This window comes from Epinephelus fuscoguttatus, linkage group LG10 (genome assembly GCF_011397635.1).
Source record: "Epinephelus fuscoguttatus linkage group LG10, E.fuscoguttatus.final_Chr_v1".
Lineage (NCBI taxonomy): Eukaryota > Metazoa > Chordata > Actinopteri > Perciformes > Serranidae > Epinephelus > Epinephelus fuscoguttatus.
The window spans coordinates 41,620,687-41,638,250 of NC_064761.1; the positions used below are offsets into that span (position 1 = coordinate 41,620,687).

At 44.7% G+C, this 17,564-nt stretch overlaps 1 protein-coding gene across 3 annotated transcripts in view; it reads right to left on the minus strand.

The window, feature by feature from the left end:
• Positions 1-3,351: 3,351 nt before the first annotated feature.
• The window catches only part of usp24 (ubiquitin specific peptidase 24), a 50,069-nt gene continuing 35,856 nt past the window's right edge, over positions 3,352-17,564 (minus strand). For all 3 annotated transcript variants that reach the window (XM_049588136.1, XM_049588135.1, XM_049588134.1), the window contains 18 exons: positions 16,572-16,696; positions 16,018-16,159; positions 14,750-14,900; positions 14,552-14,647; positions 13,853-13,956; positions 13,652-13,765; positions 10,324-10,531; positions 10,139-10,228; positions 7,782-7,884; positions 7,566-7,684; positions 7,334-7,447; positions 7,156-7,221; positions 6,980-7,046; positions 6,714-6,792; positions 6,478-6,553; positions 6,268-6,354; positions 6,011-6,121; positions 3,352-5,624 (listed from right to left, as the gene is read on the minus strand). In XM_049588136.1, the coding sequence (XP_049444093.1) occupies positions 5,562-5,624; positions 6,011-6,121; positions 6,268-6,354; positions 6,478-6,553; positions 6,714-6,792; positions 6,980-7,046; positions 7,156-7,221; positions 7,334-7,447; positions 7,566-7,684; positions 7,782-7,884; positions 10,139-10,228; positions 10,324-10,531; positions 13,652-13,765; positions 13,853-13,956; positions 14,552-14,647; positions 14,750-14,900; positions 16,018-16,159; positions 16,572-16,696 (1,915 nt within the window). In that variant the 3' untranslated portion in view covers positions 3,352-5,561. The remainder of the gene's footprint in view (positions 5,625-6,010; positions 6,122-6,267; positions 6,355-6,477; positions 6,554-6,713; positions 6,793-6,979; positions 7,047-7,155; positions 7,222-7,333; positions 7,448-7,565; positions 7,685-7,781; positions 7,885-10,138; positions 10,229-10,323; positions 10,532-13,651; positions 13,766-13,852; positions 13,957-14,551; positions 14,648-14,749; positions 14,901-16,017; positions 16,160-16,571; positions 16,697-17,564) is intronic.

Here is a 17,564-nt window from a genome sequence, read left to right on the forward strand (position 1 = left end):
TTTGCATTTCATCTGGAACAGTAGGTGCACACAGAACAAAACCACTTTGCTTTATGCTTGACTGAAACACATTTGTCTGACCTGAGCAGTGAACTGCTTTTATGTGACAGTGAACGGAGTGAAAAACACCATTTAAACCAAGCACACTCAGAGGACTTAAATCCTGATTGTTACTGATTCAGACGGACTGATTCCTGCATGGAGAGCACCACACTGCCAGCTTAGGTGCACTGATGAGTGGACTGAGGTTTGATTGGCACAGGAAAATCTGACACCATTACTGCTCGAGTGTTGCAGCCCTTCATCAACATTTGTGTCATCAGTGTGAGGAGGACTCTCAGTAAAGAACATCAGCCATGACATGAGGGTGAGGGTGAGGGTGATGTGTCAGTGCACATGATTTTTTAACCAATAGGCCTGCAGGAAAAGCACAGGCATTAAAAATAATATTCATATGAGTGACTTTGAGGACCTTAAAACTGAAGCAGCTAAATGGAACTCAGCCATCAGTAATTCTGTTATTTCCACCTGTGCCCTTCCTGCTGTGACGAGTCAAAATGTCTTCAATGAAAAACATATTTATTGTCTGCAGGATCAAATCAGATGAGCTACTACAGGAATATTTCACCCACCAAATGAATGGTAAATGGACTGCACTTGTATAACGCCTTTCTGGTCCTCTGCCACTCAAAGTGCTTTTACACTAAGTCACATTCACCCATTCAAACACTGGTGGCCGGGGCTACCACACATGGTGCCACCTGCTGCCAAGTAACCATTCACACGCTCTCACACACTGATTGATCAGCCATCAGGAGCAATTTGGGGTTCAGTATCTTGTCTAAGGATACTTTGACATGTGGGCTGGAGGAGCTTGGGATCGAACCACTGATCTTCCAATTAGTGGACCATTTGTATATCAATAACATACCCCACGTTATGCTAAATTCATGCCTCCACAGTGAACAAAGAATCCAAAAACAGAGAGAATTCCCAATGAACTGAAGTCATGGGGGGCTGCAAAACTACACAAAAACGTCTGCTTACAAACTCTCTTACATGGCCTTATTTATCCAGTCATATGCCCAGTACTTCACCGACAGGCCTCTGTCTATGCTCTCTTCAGCTCCAGACTCCATTGATGAAAACGGTAATTTTTTCAGCTTTTTTCTACGGAGTCTGGCTTTGAACACAAAGCATGGATTAAGCTCAGTTCCCCGCTGGCAATGGCGGTCTCTTTGGGAAGTACTGAACATACAACTGGATAAATACGACTTGGATTATATCGCACAAGTTGTGCGAGAGTTTGTAAGCAGATGTTTTGATATAGTTTGCTATTCTTAAAGTCCTCTATGACTTCTGCCTCCGTGATCTCCAGTGGTACTGCTCCATTTTGTGTGGTGTAAGCTCTCAGAAATTTTGCACAAATACAAAGGAAATGAACGCACAGTATGGACAGAAGGCTCTGTCCGTATGGAGCTTTATCCCTATCTTTATTCAAGCGAGTGGTATATCAGTTTGAGAGCATTATTTATTGATTTCACGTTCAGATTTTGTGATATTGTCCCTCAAACCCTGCCCTCGCACTCAAATAGCCTCTGCTTGCACTTAGATCTGCTCAAACTGTGCGCTCAGATACCATGTTGCTCGCACAGATTTCCTGCTCCAGCTTCAGCTCTTCTCCTCTCACTCAAGCTGCTTCTGTGCGCTCGTGGAATTTCTGCTCTCAGATTTCTTGGATTTTTTTTGTGTAACAGCCCTGTCAAAATCCCCCATCCAATAGAACACCAGGTTTATTGTTGACCAATGAAATGATCCCTGCCTCCGTGCAAGTGTGCTCGCTTTAGTTTTAGAGTGACCCGTCCGGGTGGGTTCTCTTTAACCGGGTTCATCCACTCCCACCCTCCAGGGCTTTATTAAATATTCTTCACTTGCTTTCTTTACGACTTTTGGGGACTGTTAATTTACACTCGTGCGGCCATATTTTTTACTGTAAAAGCCACATAGAATATACATAATGATATAAACCTGCCGTTCTATTGGTCGGGGGATTTTGACAGGGTTGTTACACAAAACAATCCAAGCACAAGGCAGAAATCTGAGAGCAGAAATTCCACGAACGCACAGAAGCAGCTTGAGCGTGAGGAGAAGAGCTGAAGGTGGAGCAGGAAATCTGTGCAAGCGACATTGTATCTGAGTGCGAGCACACAGTTTGAGCAGAAACAGAGTAGATCCAAGCGCAAGCAGAGGCTATTTGGGTGCGACGGCAGGGTTTGAGGGACAATATTTAAATCTGAACATGAAATCAGTAAATAATGCTCTCAAATTGATAAACCACTCTCTTGAATAAAGACAGAAAAAAAGCTTCATATGTCCGTCCCTGTAACTAATGTTGAGCGTAAATGACCCTTAATTGATGCTCTATTCAAAGCCAGACATCATTCATACAAACAATTTTCCCTCCCTGAACACAGAAGCTGCCTCGATCAGTTTGTTTGTGTTATTATGTGACTTTAGGCAACAGTAGATCTGCAGCTCCCGTGTTCAGCGCAAATAAGCTGTTGTTTTCCTCAATGAAGCTGACTTTGAAACAAGCATAGTTTAATTTTACTTTCAGTTCAGCTTCCCGTTGGAGAGGGCCGTCTGTTTGGGAAGTGCTGGGCATCCGACTGGATAAACGAGACTGCATGAGTTCTGGTTTTGGATTCTTCGCTCACTGTGGAGGCATACGTGAAAAACAACACAAATTCAGCCGAGCATGGTTTCAGTAACTAATATACAAATGCTTATTTAGGGGGTGAAGTGTTCCTTTAAGAAGATATCCTGCAGAAATCAACATTAAAAGGTAAAAGTGAAGGTGCACCAACACTTTGTCGGGCGACATGTTGACATACATAAAAACAATGTTTACAAAAGGTTGTGCATTCCAGTTTATTTTATATCAAATTTCCCCTTAATCAAACTCTGATGTACAAATTAAAACTGAGTTTTAACATGCATTACAGAATCCTGCCATGGCAGAAGTGACTTTTCAAAATCGAATGACAGTAAAAACCCGTACAGATGCCAATCCCTACCCACGCACTTCCCCATCCCTCCCTGCATCCCAGGATTAAAACTAAAGATTGTTTCGAAGTTGTTGTTTGTTTAGAGTAGTTGTGGTGATGTAGCAGTGAGGCAAACCTAGGAGAGACTCTCGGGCTGAATGAGACTCATGTTGCCATGACCGTGTATCACTTGGCACAGACTGCATGCAGCTCCATCAGATAGCACGTAGCCAGCCACAGAGAGGGGGCATGTTTGTGACAGTGGGCGCTAATGACCAAATTACACAGCAAACAACACGGGGAGGGGGAGGGGGAGGGGGCTGTTTTTCCTTTTTTTTTTTTAATCTCTGTCACACAAAAGACAAACTTCACCACCACTTACTGCCACACATGCAAACGTGCCGCACAGCACGACGTGACATTCACATCTAGTGAGATAGAGAGAGAAATGGGCTGGGTGGAGTGAGGGGGGTGTGTGTGTGTGTGTGGTGTGTGTGTGTGTGTGTGTGTGTGTGTGTGGAGGGGCTTTGAGGACGCAGAGGAGCCTCAGAGGAGTGATCACATGATGACTCCCAACAGAAAACCGTTTTTGCATGATAGGTTCTCACACTGTAAACATTGACCTGTTAAAGCTGAGAGCTAGTCTGCTAAGCTAGTTTAGGCTCATGTCGTCAGAACATCTGAGTGAAAAGTGTGGCGTCCCTAAAACTATCTAGCATAAATCAGTATCTACAAAGTGTCTCTGCCTGAGCGCAGAGTGAAAAGAAGCAGCATTTTTACCATCACCTACACCCTGTCCTGTCACCTACACCCTGTTTTATTCAGGTAAAACTTCCACCCGCCCCCCCACATACACACACAATCAACAACCAACAGTTACATTCCTACAATCCTTTGTCACAACACACAGAGGACATTTTCCCTGTATTATTTTGGGTCTAATGGGGATGAAGAAGCCCTGTTGCACTCCTACAGCGACACTACTTGACCAAAGGAGACACTAGTTTGGTGTCACGGTGAGGACAGGTGGAGTTAACCCACGTGTCAGAGGTGGGGAGGGGAGGAGAGATCGGGAGGTTAAGGCACTTCAAGTCTCCCGATGATTGGGGGCACGGATGATGGATGCACAGGCGTTGTCCTCGTGTCAAACTAGAGCTACATTTGGGTTCAGCTCCTCTGTGTGTGTTTCCAAAGGGAGACAAACGCAAAAAAGGCAAAGCAAAAGAAAAAAAACCTGATAAAGCAGAGGTAACAGTGAGGCGAGGAGGACTTGTTGTTTGCGAGCAAAGTGAATGAGTGACACACACTTGCATGTTTTTCACAAGTTCTATCGTCATGTATGTGTGTGTGTGTGTGTGTGTGTGTAACCTTGGCACCTAAAAATAAAACATGCTCCTGAGCTCCCCCTCAGTCGGCACTGACGGCCCACCGCGACTGATCCGTGCACTTCCAGATCAGCTTTTCTTGCATAAGGCTTGAGTCCCTAAACATCCTCTACATTATTCAATTCATCCAGAGTCAAAGAAAAAGTGGCAAAGAAAATAAAACACAGCGATGAAGAGAATAAAAATCCAGCACACGAGGCTGCCTGACAGCGACAAGAAGTAGAGTCGAGGGCGAGTGCTGACCATGGCACTGCTTGCTTCAGATTGCTGCGGGCCGGGACTTGTCCTGTTTATGGGACAGGGCCTGCCCTGTACTGCGTCCCCGTGGCTACACTGCGGTCACCAGGGCGAAAGTTAAAGTCACAGGCAGAGTGGCTTGCTATCAGGGCTTCCATGTGTCTGCATAAGTGGCACTGAAAATATAAAAGCAAAAGAAGAAGAGGACGCGCTGGCGAGGAGGCTCTAGAGGAACTGACCAGTGCTGCTGTACGTCACAATAGACTGGGCTGGACTATAAAGTGCATACTTAACCCCACCCCTCCCAAGTGCTCGTGTGTGGAGGTGTTCCTGTACAAGTGCACACGTGTGTGTGAGTTCCTCTAGAGCGGCTAACGTGACCTCTCACTATTTGCATGGCTGTGGAGAAGAGCACAGGAGACTTTAAAATATTATCTTACACTGGAAATTACATCTATGGAACAAATCTTTACAATATGAATATGTCTATGTAGATACATTGGCAAATATGAGCAGAAAATTGTTAAAACACAACCCAAACCCATCCTCCACCTTGCTGTCATTCTGAGTGAATGAATGAATAAAAGGATAAACTGAAGTCATCCGTGATTGAGGAAGGTTTTTTTTTTTCCTGTACTTCCCACCGTAATCAACTCTGCTGCCCTTAATGATAATGCATCTCCATCATCGCCTTGGCTGCTCTGAAAGGAAGTAATTTATGATTTATTCATAGCTCCTTCGTTGCCATAGCGACCAAGAGAATAAGTGTTCTGATTGGCTTGTTGTGGAGTCCTAAATGTCCTGACCAATCAGAGGCAAAGTGCAGCCCTTTCAGTCGGCTGCCCGGAGCTGTGCCGCCTCTCCTTCGGAAGAATCCTGCTGGCTGGAGGAGCTAGGGGTCAACATCCTCTAGATCGCTCTTTGAATCGCCGAGCATCATGGGAGACTCCGACCCCTGGGAGAGACACACACAATAGTAATAGCTGTTAACATGAGCACTCTGACATTTGGGGGTTTCAGGAGGAAAAAGAGCAAATGGTGAAACATTTCTGTGCTCAGCAGTGACAGAGGGATTATGACTTCTATACAGCGCACTGATTATCCAGAACAAGTCTGACGGTCTTGTGCTGTGTGGGCATCCTGTCAGGCACAGCAGGAGTCAGAGAAGAATGGAGCAGTTTTTAAATCCACTGCTAATAACAGCCGTGGGAGGTAACAAACTGCCTTCACAGCTTCTGACAGAAGCTGCTGAGATGTTCCATTTTTGCTCCATTCTTCTCTTTTTTGGCTGCGCGAACAGAGCATGAGTCACACAAGACGCCTGCTGCGCTGGGGGGCTACCTGTCGGAGGCTGCGGTCAGCGTTCTCATTCGCCGGGCTGCCGTCAGAGCCGTTGCTGCTGCCAGACTGCTCCTTCTCGTTTAGCAGTGCTGTGGCGTAGGCCAAAGTATCCTGTGGAGTTTTATAAACACACAATGAAACGTAGTGAGTTGAGAGGAGATGAGAAAAATAAACATTAAATACAAGTGACAGTGTGCGTTTGTGTCGAACTAGAGGGGGTCATATCACGCTGATCAACACTTTCTATGTGTGTGTACCTGTGCAGAGATGGTGCGCTGGAAGGTTTTGTTGGTGGATGTCTCATTGGAGACGTTGCTCTGTGGCGTCCAGTAATGCTCTGTCATCTGAGGGAAGAGTGCAGAAACACAATGAGCGAACAGGATCATCACAAAGTATTTCATCACAGTGTTTAAAATGAATTCATCCAGTGCGTTCTGGTGTTTCTACACACGTGTGTTGAAACTTGCCTTTTTCTGCAGCCACTGTACGGCCCAGCTCCAGTGACCTGACAAGTCCTTGAAGTAATCCTTGGCTGGAGAACACCTGGTGGAAAAACAACAGGAGGCTCAGAATTATGTCGAACAATTTGTCTGTCAAAAAAAAAAAAAAAAATCATTGAAGTATCATCATGCACAACAAAGTACATCTAAGGAGAATTATTACTCCTGCACAACTCTTTACTCTGACCCTTAAATGAACTCACTTCTGGGCCAACGTGACCAGGAACTTCACACACTGGTAGCAGCGTCTGCTGTCCACATTGTTGCTCTGGTGCATCAAAGCTGAGAAGAAAAAGCTCTCAGTTAGGTTTTTATACCTTCAATAAATCCATGCAAACAAACTGATGCTGCTGCCAAGAAGCATGGCAGACTACCAACAATGTTGATAAGAGAAATATTACATTGTAGAAGGCTGATTTGCTGCCAGCTGTAGGCATTAGAGCAGAACAACAAAAGCACTGTGACATACCCAGAAGGCCTTTCTCTGACTCAAAAGCGTACTTGAGTCTCTGGGTTTGCAGATGGTCTTCCATTACCTGATGTTAAAGATTTAACTGATGTTAGAAAATCTGATAACAGCAATCAGATGTCATATAGTGACAGATTAAAGGGTGAAGGGTCACAGAGTTAACTGGTGTCACTCACCAGCAGCTCCTGCAGCATCTGAAAAATGTTCTTCAGTTCATGAGGTGGAGCCGTCTCCAGCTGGGCCTGCGAGACACAAAGTATTTAGATCATTTTAAAACAAAGAACACTCATAATCAACTAAAAATCTGTCAGCACTGGTCATTGTCTCTTTGTGGTTTTGTGAAGCTTCTTTTACCTTGAGCAGCTGCAGCACACCCAGAGAGAAGGGCTCGTTACAGTACGCAATGTAGGTCACCATCTCTATCAGGAGGGACAGCGGACCTGACAGCTCACGCATGGCAAACATCACCTGTAAATGAAAAACATCGAAGATGTTCTGAGCTTATTTCATATTTGTATGAGTATCTTAACGACTGTTGGTGTCATTAGTCTGAAAAAGTTTAAAACCCAAGTTGTCGGTTTGTTACCTCTAGAAGGTAGGACTGCCCCTCTGGAGTGAAGAGTGAGGCCAGGATGTCGGTGTGTAGTGGGAGGAGTGGGCTGGAGGACGGGACACAGCTCACACGCAGTTTAAACCCTGCAGGAGCTACACGGGAGAACAGGTGAGAATTAAAAAGGATCAGACTGAGAGCTGGAGTGTACAAAAGCATCAACCCTGTGAACGTCAAGAAGAAGTGTCTCACTCTGCATCCGCTGGGAGTTGAGGTCAGTGTGCAGCGTGATGAGCGCCAGAGTGTTGTGGAGGTGAAGGAACTCCCGAGCCTGAGCTGGACTCCACCGCCGGTTCTGTGGAGACACACAGATGAATATCTGAATAAACTGCACTCAAAATAAACAGCACTACATAATAACAAGCTCATCGTTGGTGCATTCCCAGAACGTGAATGTGCCATTGACCAACACAAACCTGGTCTAAAGTCAACAGTGCAGTATTTTCCTGCTATTTAAAGGGCGCATTATTCTAATAGTAAGCTGCCACTACATATGCAGGTACACAACAGACGTACACTCTGCTAGTTACACACACACAGGGTCGTGCAGATGGGTTGTGGGTGGGTGATATAATACATCATTAATGAGGAAAATATGAATGTGAACATAGCAGAGATCAGAGCAGAGCTGCTCTCCGGCTCCCCATTAAGAGGAACACTGTACATCTTATGCAACAGGAACATTGTAACTTCACTAATTCAGATGCTGAAAGTTTGGTTCTGTTTCTGTTGAGTTTATAACAGGGATCGTGTTAACCGGACAATCTCGGTCACTGACCGTTTTTTTACAACAATGACCAGAAAATCTGAAGGCTGTCGGTCATTTTGATCGGTTGCAATTACCATCCCTGCCCACTTGGCGGCGGAGTGCACAGTACTGCAGAGAAAAAGTCATTCATCTGCTTCATGTAGCGTTGTTGACATCACGCCCTGGACACACCGGACGCGGAGCCGAAGCGCAGCGCCCAGCAGCGGAGGCAGTTTTCAGTCAGCGCCCATGTTAACCTATCTGACTGTCCACACAGGCTGCTGAGCAGAGTGGAGCAGAGCAGAGCGCCCGCGGAGGCAGCGCTTCAGTTCGGCGTCTGGTCTATTTTTCACACGAGCCGCGAGCGCTTCTGTCAAGCTGGATCGAGCGGATCATACCAAACAGGAAGTCGGACACAGAAAAGACGAGAGAATCCGGCCAATTTTCAAAATAAAATAACAACAGCACGCACTGAGGAACGTGAGGAGAAAATACCGTGTTTATAATTTAGAATAACACAACAGTGCATAACCAAACACATTTTTCAATACCATAATCACTTCATAACAATTTTGATTTTGTGTCACCGAGACTACAGGCATAACTACATAACGCCCTGGACACACCAGATGCGTTAGTGACGCGTTAGTGCCGTCCAGTGTGTCCAGGGCGAAGCCTAAGGGCACGGGTGTGTGGATGTCTGTTCATCTTTTCGTTCATGTCCTTATTAATGCACACTTTATAACTTGCTTGTTGGATTTATTAAAAACGAACGAATGAAAACTAAATGTCTTTGAATATCTTTGTTAACGAAAATTAAAATGACCAGTAAAAATAGATTATGACCGGATTTTTATGGCCCTGTTGGTCAAAATGACCGGCGACGAAAAAGTCTAGTGCAACATCTAGTGGTTTACATCTACAGTTTTTTAGTTTTGCTGCTTAAATGTCGCAAGATATTTGCTGCCGTGACATTACTGCCCTTGCTGTATTGATCTCTCTGCAACAACTCTCTGTACGTGTACGTCTGGTCTGTTCAAAACTTTTCAGACTTATTTTGTGGCTGAATATAATTTGTATCTTTTTAAAATATGACTGAGGATAGTGACAGTGAGATACTGGCTGCAGCTGCACATGTAGTAGTGATGAAACGGCGAAAAACATAGAAGGAGCATCAGATGGACTGTGTTCAAAATGAATGCGCCACAATAATATTAAAAACCAGCGACAATTAATCAGTCATATATAATGTGTGTGGGTGGGGCATAAGCACATACAGTGAGCAGCAGCAGCGACCCACCGTCTGACACCGGCACACTGTGAGGACGGAAACAGCGCTCGGTGGGGATAGAGCACCTGCTGCAGCAAGCAAACACGCCGTCTGTGGTTATTCTGACTTTGGTACAAGCCGACTTGCTGTAGAAACAGGTAATGAGCTTTATGTTCTAAAACCAGACGTCGTTGATTTGGCCAATGGAGTTGCAGGTGACACCATCAGCCGGTTTGAGTCGAGCTCAGATGGTCACTTCACACTGCTGCAACTTTTCTCTGCAACATTCTAAAATGGTTTTCTCTCGTTGCGAATTGTTGGTCCAAACTGGACTTAAAACTCACCTTTGATTCATTAAGGGAGTAAAAGCAACCCTCTTGTTGCTTGTGCTTTATTATTATGCGCCAAAGAAGTGGCTGGATACACACTGAATATGTTTGCGCCAGACCATGCACTATAGACCATTAAATACGGCCCACAATGAGTGCAGTCTTGAGGTTAAAAAAATCCTGAGCGAAAATGTAGTTGTACCTGGTTGTTTTGCCTGTTGGGTCCCAACAGGAAGATGAGCATCCGGCGATAAGCTGAGTGTTTCAACAACAGCTGACAGGGACTGCCCCCCTGAGAGACAGCACAGAAATCAAAACACATTGTCATTTAAATCAGTGTTTGCACCTTGAACACTAAAGTCTATTTATGTCCTGATGGGCTATTACCCTCTGAGCGAAGTTACTGAAGAGGCCGAAGTACTGCCCACAGTTTTTCACATTCTCAGGAACGTCTTTGTCCAGTAAGGAGAGCAGGGTGTCCGTCAGGTTGTCCAGTCCGGGGTCTCCAAAGTGAAGCGCACTCTCCAGAGTCTTTTCAAGGATGGATGCGACCACCACCCTCACCTCCCTCACACTGCACTCCAACAGACAAACCCTGAGGAGCAGATGTATGATAATGGATATCAGTATTGTGAACGGCGAGCAGAGTGAATTGAACCTGTGATGTAGGAACAAAAACATATGATTATGATGTAGAAACATCTTCAGGGCCTTTAGAGATGGAATGTGGCTGAAAAACAGGGAGAGGTGTTTACATTTGAGTGGGGAAAAAACATTTGTGCGGGCGGCTTTAGCCTTGAGACACACAGCTGAGTGTGACACTGTCTTTCCTTTTTGTGTGAAGGGGCGTGTGTGTGTGTGTGTAAAGGGGGGCCGGGGTGTACTGTTGTCCAGTGTGTGATAACCAATCATGTCTGAGGGCCATATGATCACCCCATGCCTGAACACAGAGCAGTTAAGACAAGACCTCTTCTGAAAACACACACTTTGAGAAACTATCCTCTGACTGTGGAATGTAAACATTTAGTTTGCATTTCACAGTGACGGTGACCTGCTCCTTCAGCCAATCAGCATCCAGGCAGTGAGCAACACACACACACACACACACACACACACACACACACACACACACACACACACACACACACACACACAGGTGCTTTTAATACAAATAAAAGCTTGTTCAAAGTTACTCCAGAGGCTCAGATAGTGTGTGTGTATGATTAAAACATACTATAGAGATCCAAGGACTCTACTCAAGTGTGTGTACTTCAAAGAGAGTGAGTGAAGCTTTCGAGGCTGCAGCAGCGTTATCTGAGTGGAATTATCTGACCGAGGTCAGAGAGTTCAGTGTGCATTGATTAGAATGGGGGAGCTGCCAAGTCTGTGGTATCGCATATCACTAGGACAGCTACAAAAATGCTGCAGTGATTAAACCCAGACTGAGGCCCTGCAAAGAAATAAAAACACCCCAACAAACATACAGTAGGTCTAAGCTCTGTGTTTCAGGAGCTGCATGAAGATGAAGTGAGTGTGCTCTGTTGTTTTGGCTCCAGAGCTCAAATACAGCCACTAATACTACTAATTTTCACTTTCTGGAGCAGGTGGACAGAAAACTAGCCTTTGTTTCTCTTTTTAACCCCCCAATCTATTTACTTATTGCCAAAAATAATGTTAAATATCTGTTCTAGAGTTTCCCCTTCATTCTGAAGCATCCTAACGCTGTGAGTTCATGCATGAGGCAACTGTCTGTGGTTAGTTCTCTTCTGTGATAACAACAGGACAGTCAAGTGTCTGCTAGCCAAACTGCTGAAGAACATGTCAGATGAACATGTGAAGTTAATTTAACGTTGTTAACGTCGCCTGGATAAAAACAGGCTCTGTAGTAAAAGACTAGGCAGCATGCTGATGGATTCAATGTTGTGATGAGAATATATTCAGTTAAAACAGGTCGATGCTCTCTGTACCCTGGTTAACAGATGAACCAGCTTTAAAGGGGACCTACTACACTTTTCCAAAGTTTGTCCTGTTATGTTACAGTGAAGGATGTTTACTGTCCATGGCCAAAGTTTTAAATAATGGGATAAACATATGTAGAAGTAATCCCTGTGACCAAGCCTCCAAATACTCCAGCTTTGCTACATTTTTTCCTACTCTGGCAACAAGCTGACGTCACAGTGTGATGGATTTCTATATATGTGGTCATCTGCTCCAAGCACACCACTTTAAGTGTTTAGCCTACACTGCTACGTGAAGCTACATTTAAACGTCAGGTAAACATGTAACTTTGGTTGCTGCTGTTCTTTATGACAGTCATTCCCCAGCTGCAATGACGGTGCACAGAAACAGAAGCTCTTTTTAGACAGGAATTGTGCAAATCTGCAGGAAAGCCCAATCAGTCTTTTTTCAGCATTGGCAGTATACAAAGAAAATCGGGGAGTGCAGCAAAATGCCGCCTACCTACTTTTGTTTATACAGAATGCGCCTTATTCGGGGCAATGGGGGGCGTGAGCAAGTAACAAAACGTGTAGCTCTGTGTGTGATGTAAACAGTGACGTGGGAGGGAAGCCACGGCTGGTCAGTCCTTCGGCGATTCTTTCATAAGTTGGCCCGTTTTTCACCGTCCCCGTCATCTGACGGTTAATGGCCTCTTCGTTTGCGAGGACAAGGAGGGCGCGCAATTCCTTGTCTCCCCAGTTGCTCATCTTTACAGTGTCTGTCAGGTTTGTGTTTCCCTCTTGCTACTAGCTGCTCGCTAATTCCTGCTATCAGCTGTTTCCTGTTTATCCACCGCCAGTGGTCGCACGTGCGGTGTCATCAACAGCTCCTCCCACAAGTCATCAACAGCCCCTCCCGTTGCAGAAGGCCGCCTCGGTCTGTTTAAACTAAAAGGTTTCGCCAATATGTCTACCCTACGAGGCGGAAAATTGGGCACCTCAGATCAACTCGCCAATCCGGCTCTGTGTGTCTAAACGCTCGCAGCTTCCCGGCAAAACGGCCCAACATTCACAGTAAATCTGGCAGTGTAAAAGGGGCTATAGAAACAGAAGACCCAGAAACGTTGACCAATCAGAGCAAACTGGACTTTTTCGGGAGGGAGGCTTAGGAGACCGTGTTTGAGACAGAGGGTGAACACAGGTGTACCAGCACAGACAGCATGAGGATTTTCTGAACATTAAAGCACATAAACATGTTCCAGTAGGAACCTCAAATGAACCTGGAAATGAACCCAACAGGCACAATAGTATTTACTTTTGAAGTGCTGTTTGGTGGATCTAATTCATCCCGATGTAAAAAGTGACTCATTTGGATTTTGATAAGTAAATGTTAAACATTTGGACATGTAACCCGATGGATACATATCTAAAGAAACTTTTAAATGTTGAAGTTGACAACTGAATTTGGTGTGGGCAGTTGTGTTAGCAACCCCGGCCCATCCACCAGGACAAAGCCGTCAAGCATACCTTGGTGTGTTACTGGATTTTCTCTTACTGCGCTGAAAAAACAAAATGTCCTTGCAGTATGGCGGTTAACTACAGGACTACCCCCGTATTACTCATGATGTGTAAAGAATCAGACATTTATTTTATCAGTTCAAGAATAAAAATAAGCTCAAGCCCATGGTAGACATCATATGACTGCAGTATTATAGTCATGCTCACAGCCCTCTATGTACCGTGTCTGTGGGTTAAGCAGCTGGCCAACCCGCACTGACCTGGTGATCTCTCGTCCCTCCGGTCCAACCAGATACTGCACCATCCACTGGCACGCTTCACGACTCTTCGACAGCAACACCTCCACTGTCGCCATCCACTCCTCTGTGTCCACCCTGCAGGAGACACAGATGTAATACAGGTATTAAACTGCTGCTTATGTGGGGTGCTCATTATCAGCAGGAGTGTATCTGTGTGCATACCGGAGTTTCTTTTTGGTGTGCAGGTAGGTGTGGAAGAGAAAGTGAACAGCCAGCTGAAGACTCTCTTTGGCCATGGGCTGGTAGTCTGGATGCTTCAGCTTTGTCTGTAACACACACACACAAACACATCCACACACACATGAAAGCCACTATTTGCTGCACCTTTATGTTTCTGTGGTAAATAATTGTGCACTGTAACAAACAGCATATTCAATTTCAATTTTCAGTTTCCCTGGTAGTCCCACGGTGCTGCTTTAATTAATTACACATCCACCACTTACAATGATTAAATGATCAACATGCACTTATATTATCAAAGTGAGATGGAAAAAACAGGCATTTATGGGCAGGAAAAAGCCCACTGGAAACATTACATACATAGTATGAGGAAGAACAAAGTAATTAAATATAATAAACTAAACAGAGGAGGATAAAAAAGTTATTTTGAGTTGAGCTACAGTGTGATGATGGTTTGTGTGAAAAGATTTATGAGTTGCTTGTACTTCAAAAAGCACTGTGCAAAAAGTAAAAAGTAAAAGGTAGAATAAATAAGATGCAAATGTGGAAGAAAATGTTTACTCCCCGCGAACTGAGAAAAATATTCAAGAGTACTGGTTACTACATTTACTGTGCAGATGTAGCTCTACTTTGTACGTATACACAATCAGGAACTCAAAGACAAACAGCAGAGGCACGTACTGCATTGACGGAGGCCAGAGAGAGGGTGAAGTTGAAGTAGTCGCTGTTGTAGACGTCTCTGTTCCTCATGAACTTGAGATTCTCGTCTCGCACCATCTATACAAAACAAAATGGGGAAATCAGATGAGCCTGGACGTTGCAGCTTATAACAAATGGGACAAATGTTGACCTCAATGTCACTTTCTGATGCCACTTTACCTGATAGATGCTGGCGGGCATCTTCTCTACAAACAGGCCCTTCTTCTCTCCCTTGCGGACCAGGCGGGTGAGGAGGGTGAGGCGGTCGTTGTTGGCTCTAGGGGGGCGAGGAGAGGACTGTGGCGAAACATCAGGAGAGGACGGGGCAGACCTGGAGAACACAGAGCCACAGGCAAGATGATAAGAGGGTGTGAACTCTTGATGTTTTCTGGTGATGTTTCTAAATGCTGATTGTGACAGTGTGGGGGAATTATTCAGGACTCTATTGGAGGGTAATTTCCTGTATCTTGGGGTCATTTCCTTTTATCTGGTCTGTGGAAGTTTCTTGTTTTGGTGAATCTGTTTTATGTGGAGCAATATCTTTTACGAGCGCAGCTGTTTGTTGTGAGGTCAGAGCTTCAGTATGGTAGAAAAGTCTGTGTGTTCTGAGGGTTGGCAGAGAACACTTGGCTCTTCTCTCCATGCTGCATGTACTAAAGAGACTTGATTCCTCATATAAACTACAAAAGGTGGACTGAGTAGAGGGCAGATCTTCGCCAGGCGGCATCTGGAGCTGACTGCAGCCACTCAAGACAATGCATGTGGCACAGCTGTGCCCGGTGGAGCCGTTCCTACTGGCTCCCTCACAGTCAATGTGGCAGTGAAGATAATTTCTTTCTCATCCCAAATCGTGCTTTACTAAGTGGAACATAACACTTCAGGTACAGGATTAACCTGCAGATGCTCCAGTTTAAATTGAGACCAAACTTCTTGTTTTCAGCTGAGACGATTTATAGAAATGCTGTGTTTGCTTTATGTTTTTGTTACGCGATTTTGTTGAGGACTTGTGCCCCCTACAGGCCGGGGAGACGAGTGAGGAATCACTGCAACCACAGGAGGTCCTTTGGGTGTACAGACATAAATGTGCACACAAAATATTACACTCATTGGTCCAGTAGTTTGCAAGACTAGCTGTGGATACACAGATAGACACACTCACACTCACAGCTACATACAAGATCCCCTCCAGGCTTACATCTGGCAAAGATATTAAATAACTGTAAATGTAAATGTGTGTTTGAAGGCTGCAGTGTTTCATAAAATGTTCTGCCTTCTATCCCAACGTATTAAACCGTCTCCACACGACATCAGGCAGGAGCTATCAGTTGCAGATAGATGACCCACAGCGCTATTATCCTGCTGACTGCTGCACACTGCTGATACATTATAAATGACGTGATGAGAATGTTTATGAGGTGAGTGTAGTGCATAACGGGAGGTTCACTCACAGTGTAAGGTCCTCAGCCTCCTGCCTCATGATGCTGACTCGGCTCTTCTTGGGCAGGACGGGCGAGTTCTGGTCACTGATCTTCTGATAGAACAACATGTAGGCGTTCCAGTACCTCCTCCGCACGTCGGGGTACGGGTTGGCTGCACACACACAAATCAAAGTTGAAGTGTGTGTATGAGAAAACAACATGTGCAGTGGTTGAGTTTCACTTATTTTTAATGTTCCCCTTAACTCAAAGATGTTTGACCTTCACTGTGCAGAGTTTAAAAATAAGAGGCTGTTTTCTCATTCATCTTCTCAAGGAGGAAAGTTTCTCTGTGCAGACTTTAATCTCAGTTTAACACATGTACCTGCGAGATGATTTTGTGACATCACAACAAGTGTGTAATTTTTTACTGGGTAACTGAACTTCTAATGAAAAAAACGTAGACACAAATAACTGTTCAAAGCATTGTATCATTATGTCTTAAAACATGTCGAAATTGGATCTTTATTTTAAGCGCTCAAATGCACCTTGCTTCATAGACGTCAGGTTATCTACATGTCACTTACATTGGTCGTAAACTTTGGGACGGTACTCTCCACCAAAGCACTCGTACTCCAAAGTCTCATCGTTCATATCAAACTCCTCCACCATGTTGTCGTTAAACTTGTACCAACGTCCACGAGCGCTGCCACTGAGAGATAAGGACGAACAAAGATGGAGGAAGGGCAGAGGGGCACAAAGAAAATGTCAGATTAAATTCAGAGCGTCAACAATGTTTGACTCAAGAACTGGGAACTCACACTGAATAATAAATAAACAATGTTGTTATTTGTTGCAGACGGGGTAAAAACAGGGTTGTTTCTCCCACCAGATTTACATTTCTACTTGACAGAATAGTTTACAGGGACACACTGGACTACAGCATACAGCACACCTGGTGAACATGCCTGCCTGTCTCGCTTAAACTAAACTCAGCTGAGAGGAGATTTAAATCAGATCTCAAGATATGGTTTTAAAATCATTTTTAGTTACATGAATACCACATGTTTTACTCTCTATGGTTTTTTTTAAGTTTAATGTCATTCTTGCTTGACACTTTCATATTTAAGCTGCCATCTTATGCTGCAACAGAGGAACACAATAAAGACATCTATCCATCTATCTACCTACCTACCTACCTACCTACCCACCCATCTACCTACCTACTTACCTATCCATCTACCTACCTACTTACCCACCCATCTACCTACCTACTTACCCACCCATCTACCTACCTACCTACCTACCTACCTACCTATCCATCTACCTACCTACTTACCTATCCATCTACCTACCTACCTATCCATCTACCTACCTACTTACCTATCCATCTATCCATCTACCTACCTATCCATCCATCCATCCATCCATCCATCCATCCATCCACCTACCTACCTACCTACCTACCTATTCATCTATCCATCTACCTACCTACCTACCAATCTACCTACCTATCCATCTACCTACCTACCTACCTACCTACCTACCTACCTATCCATCTACCTACCTACCTACCTACC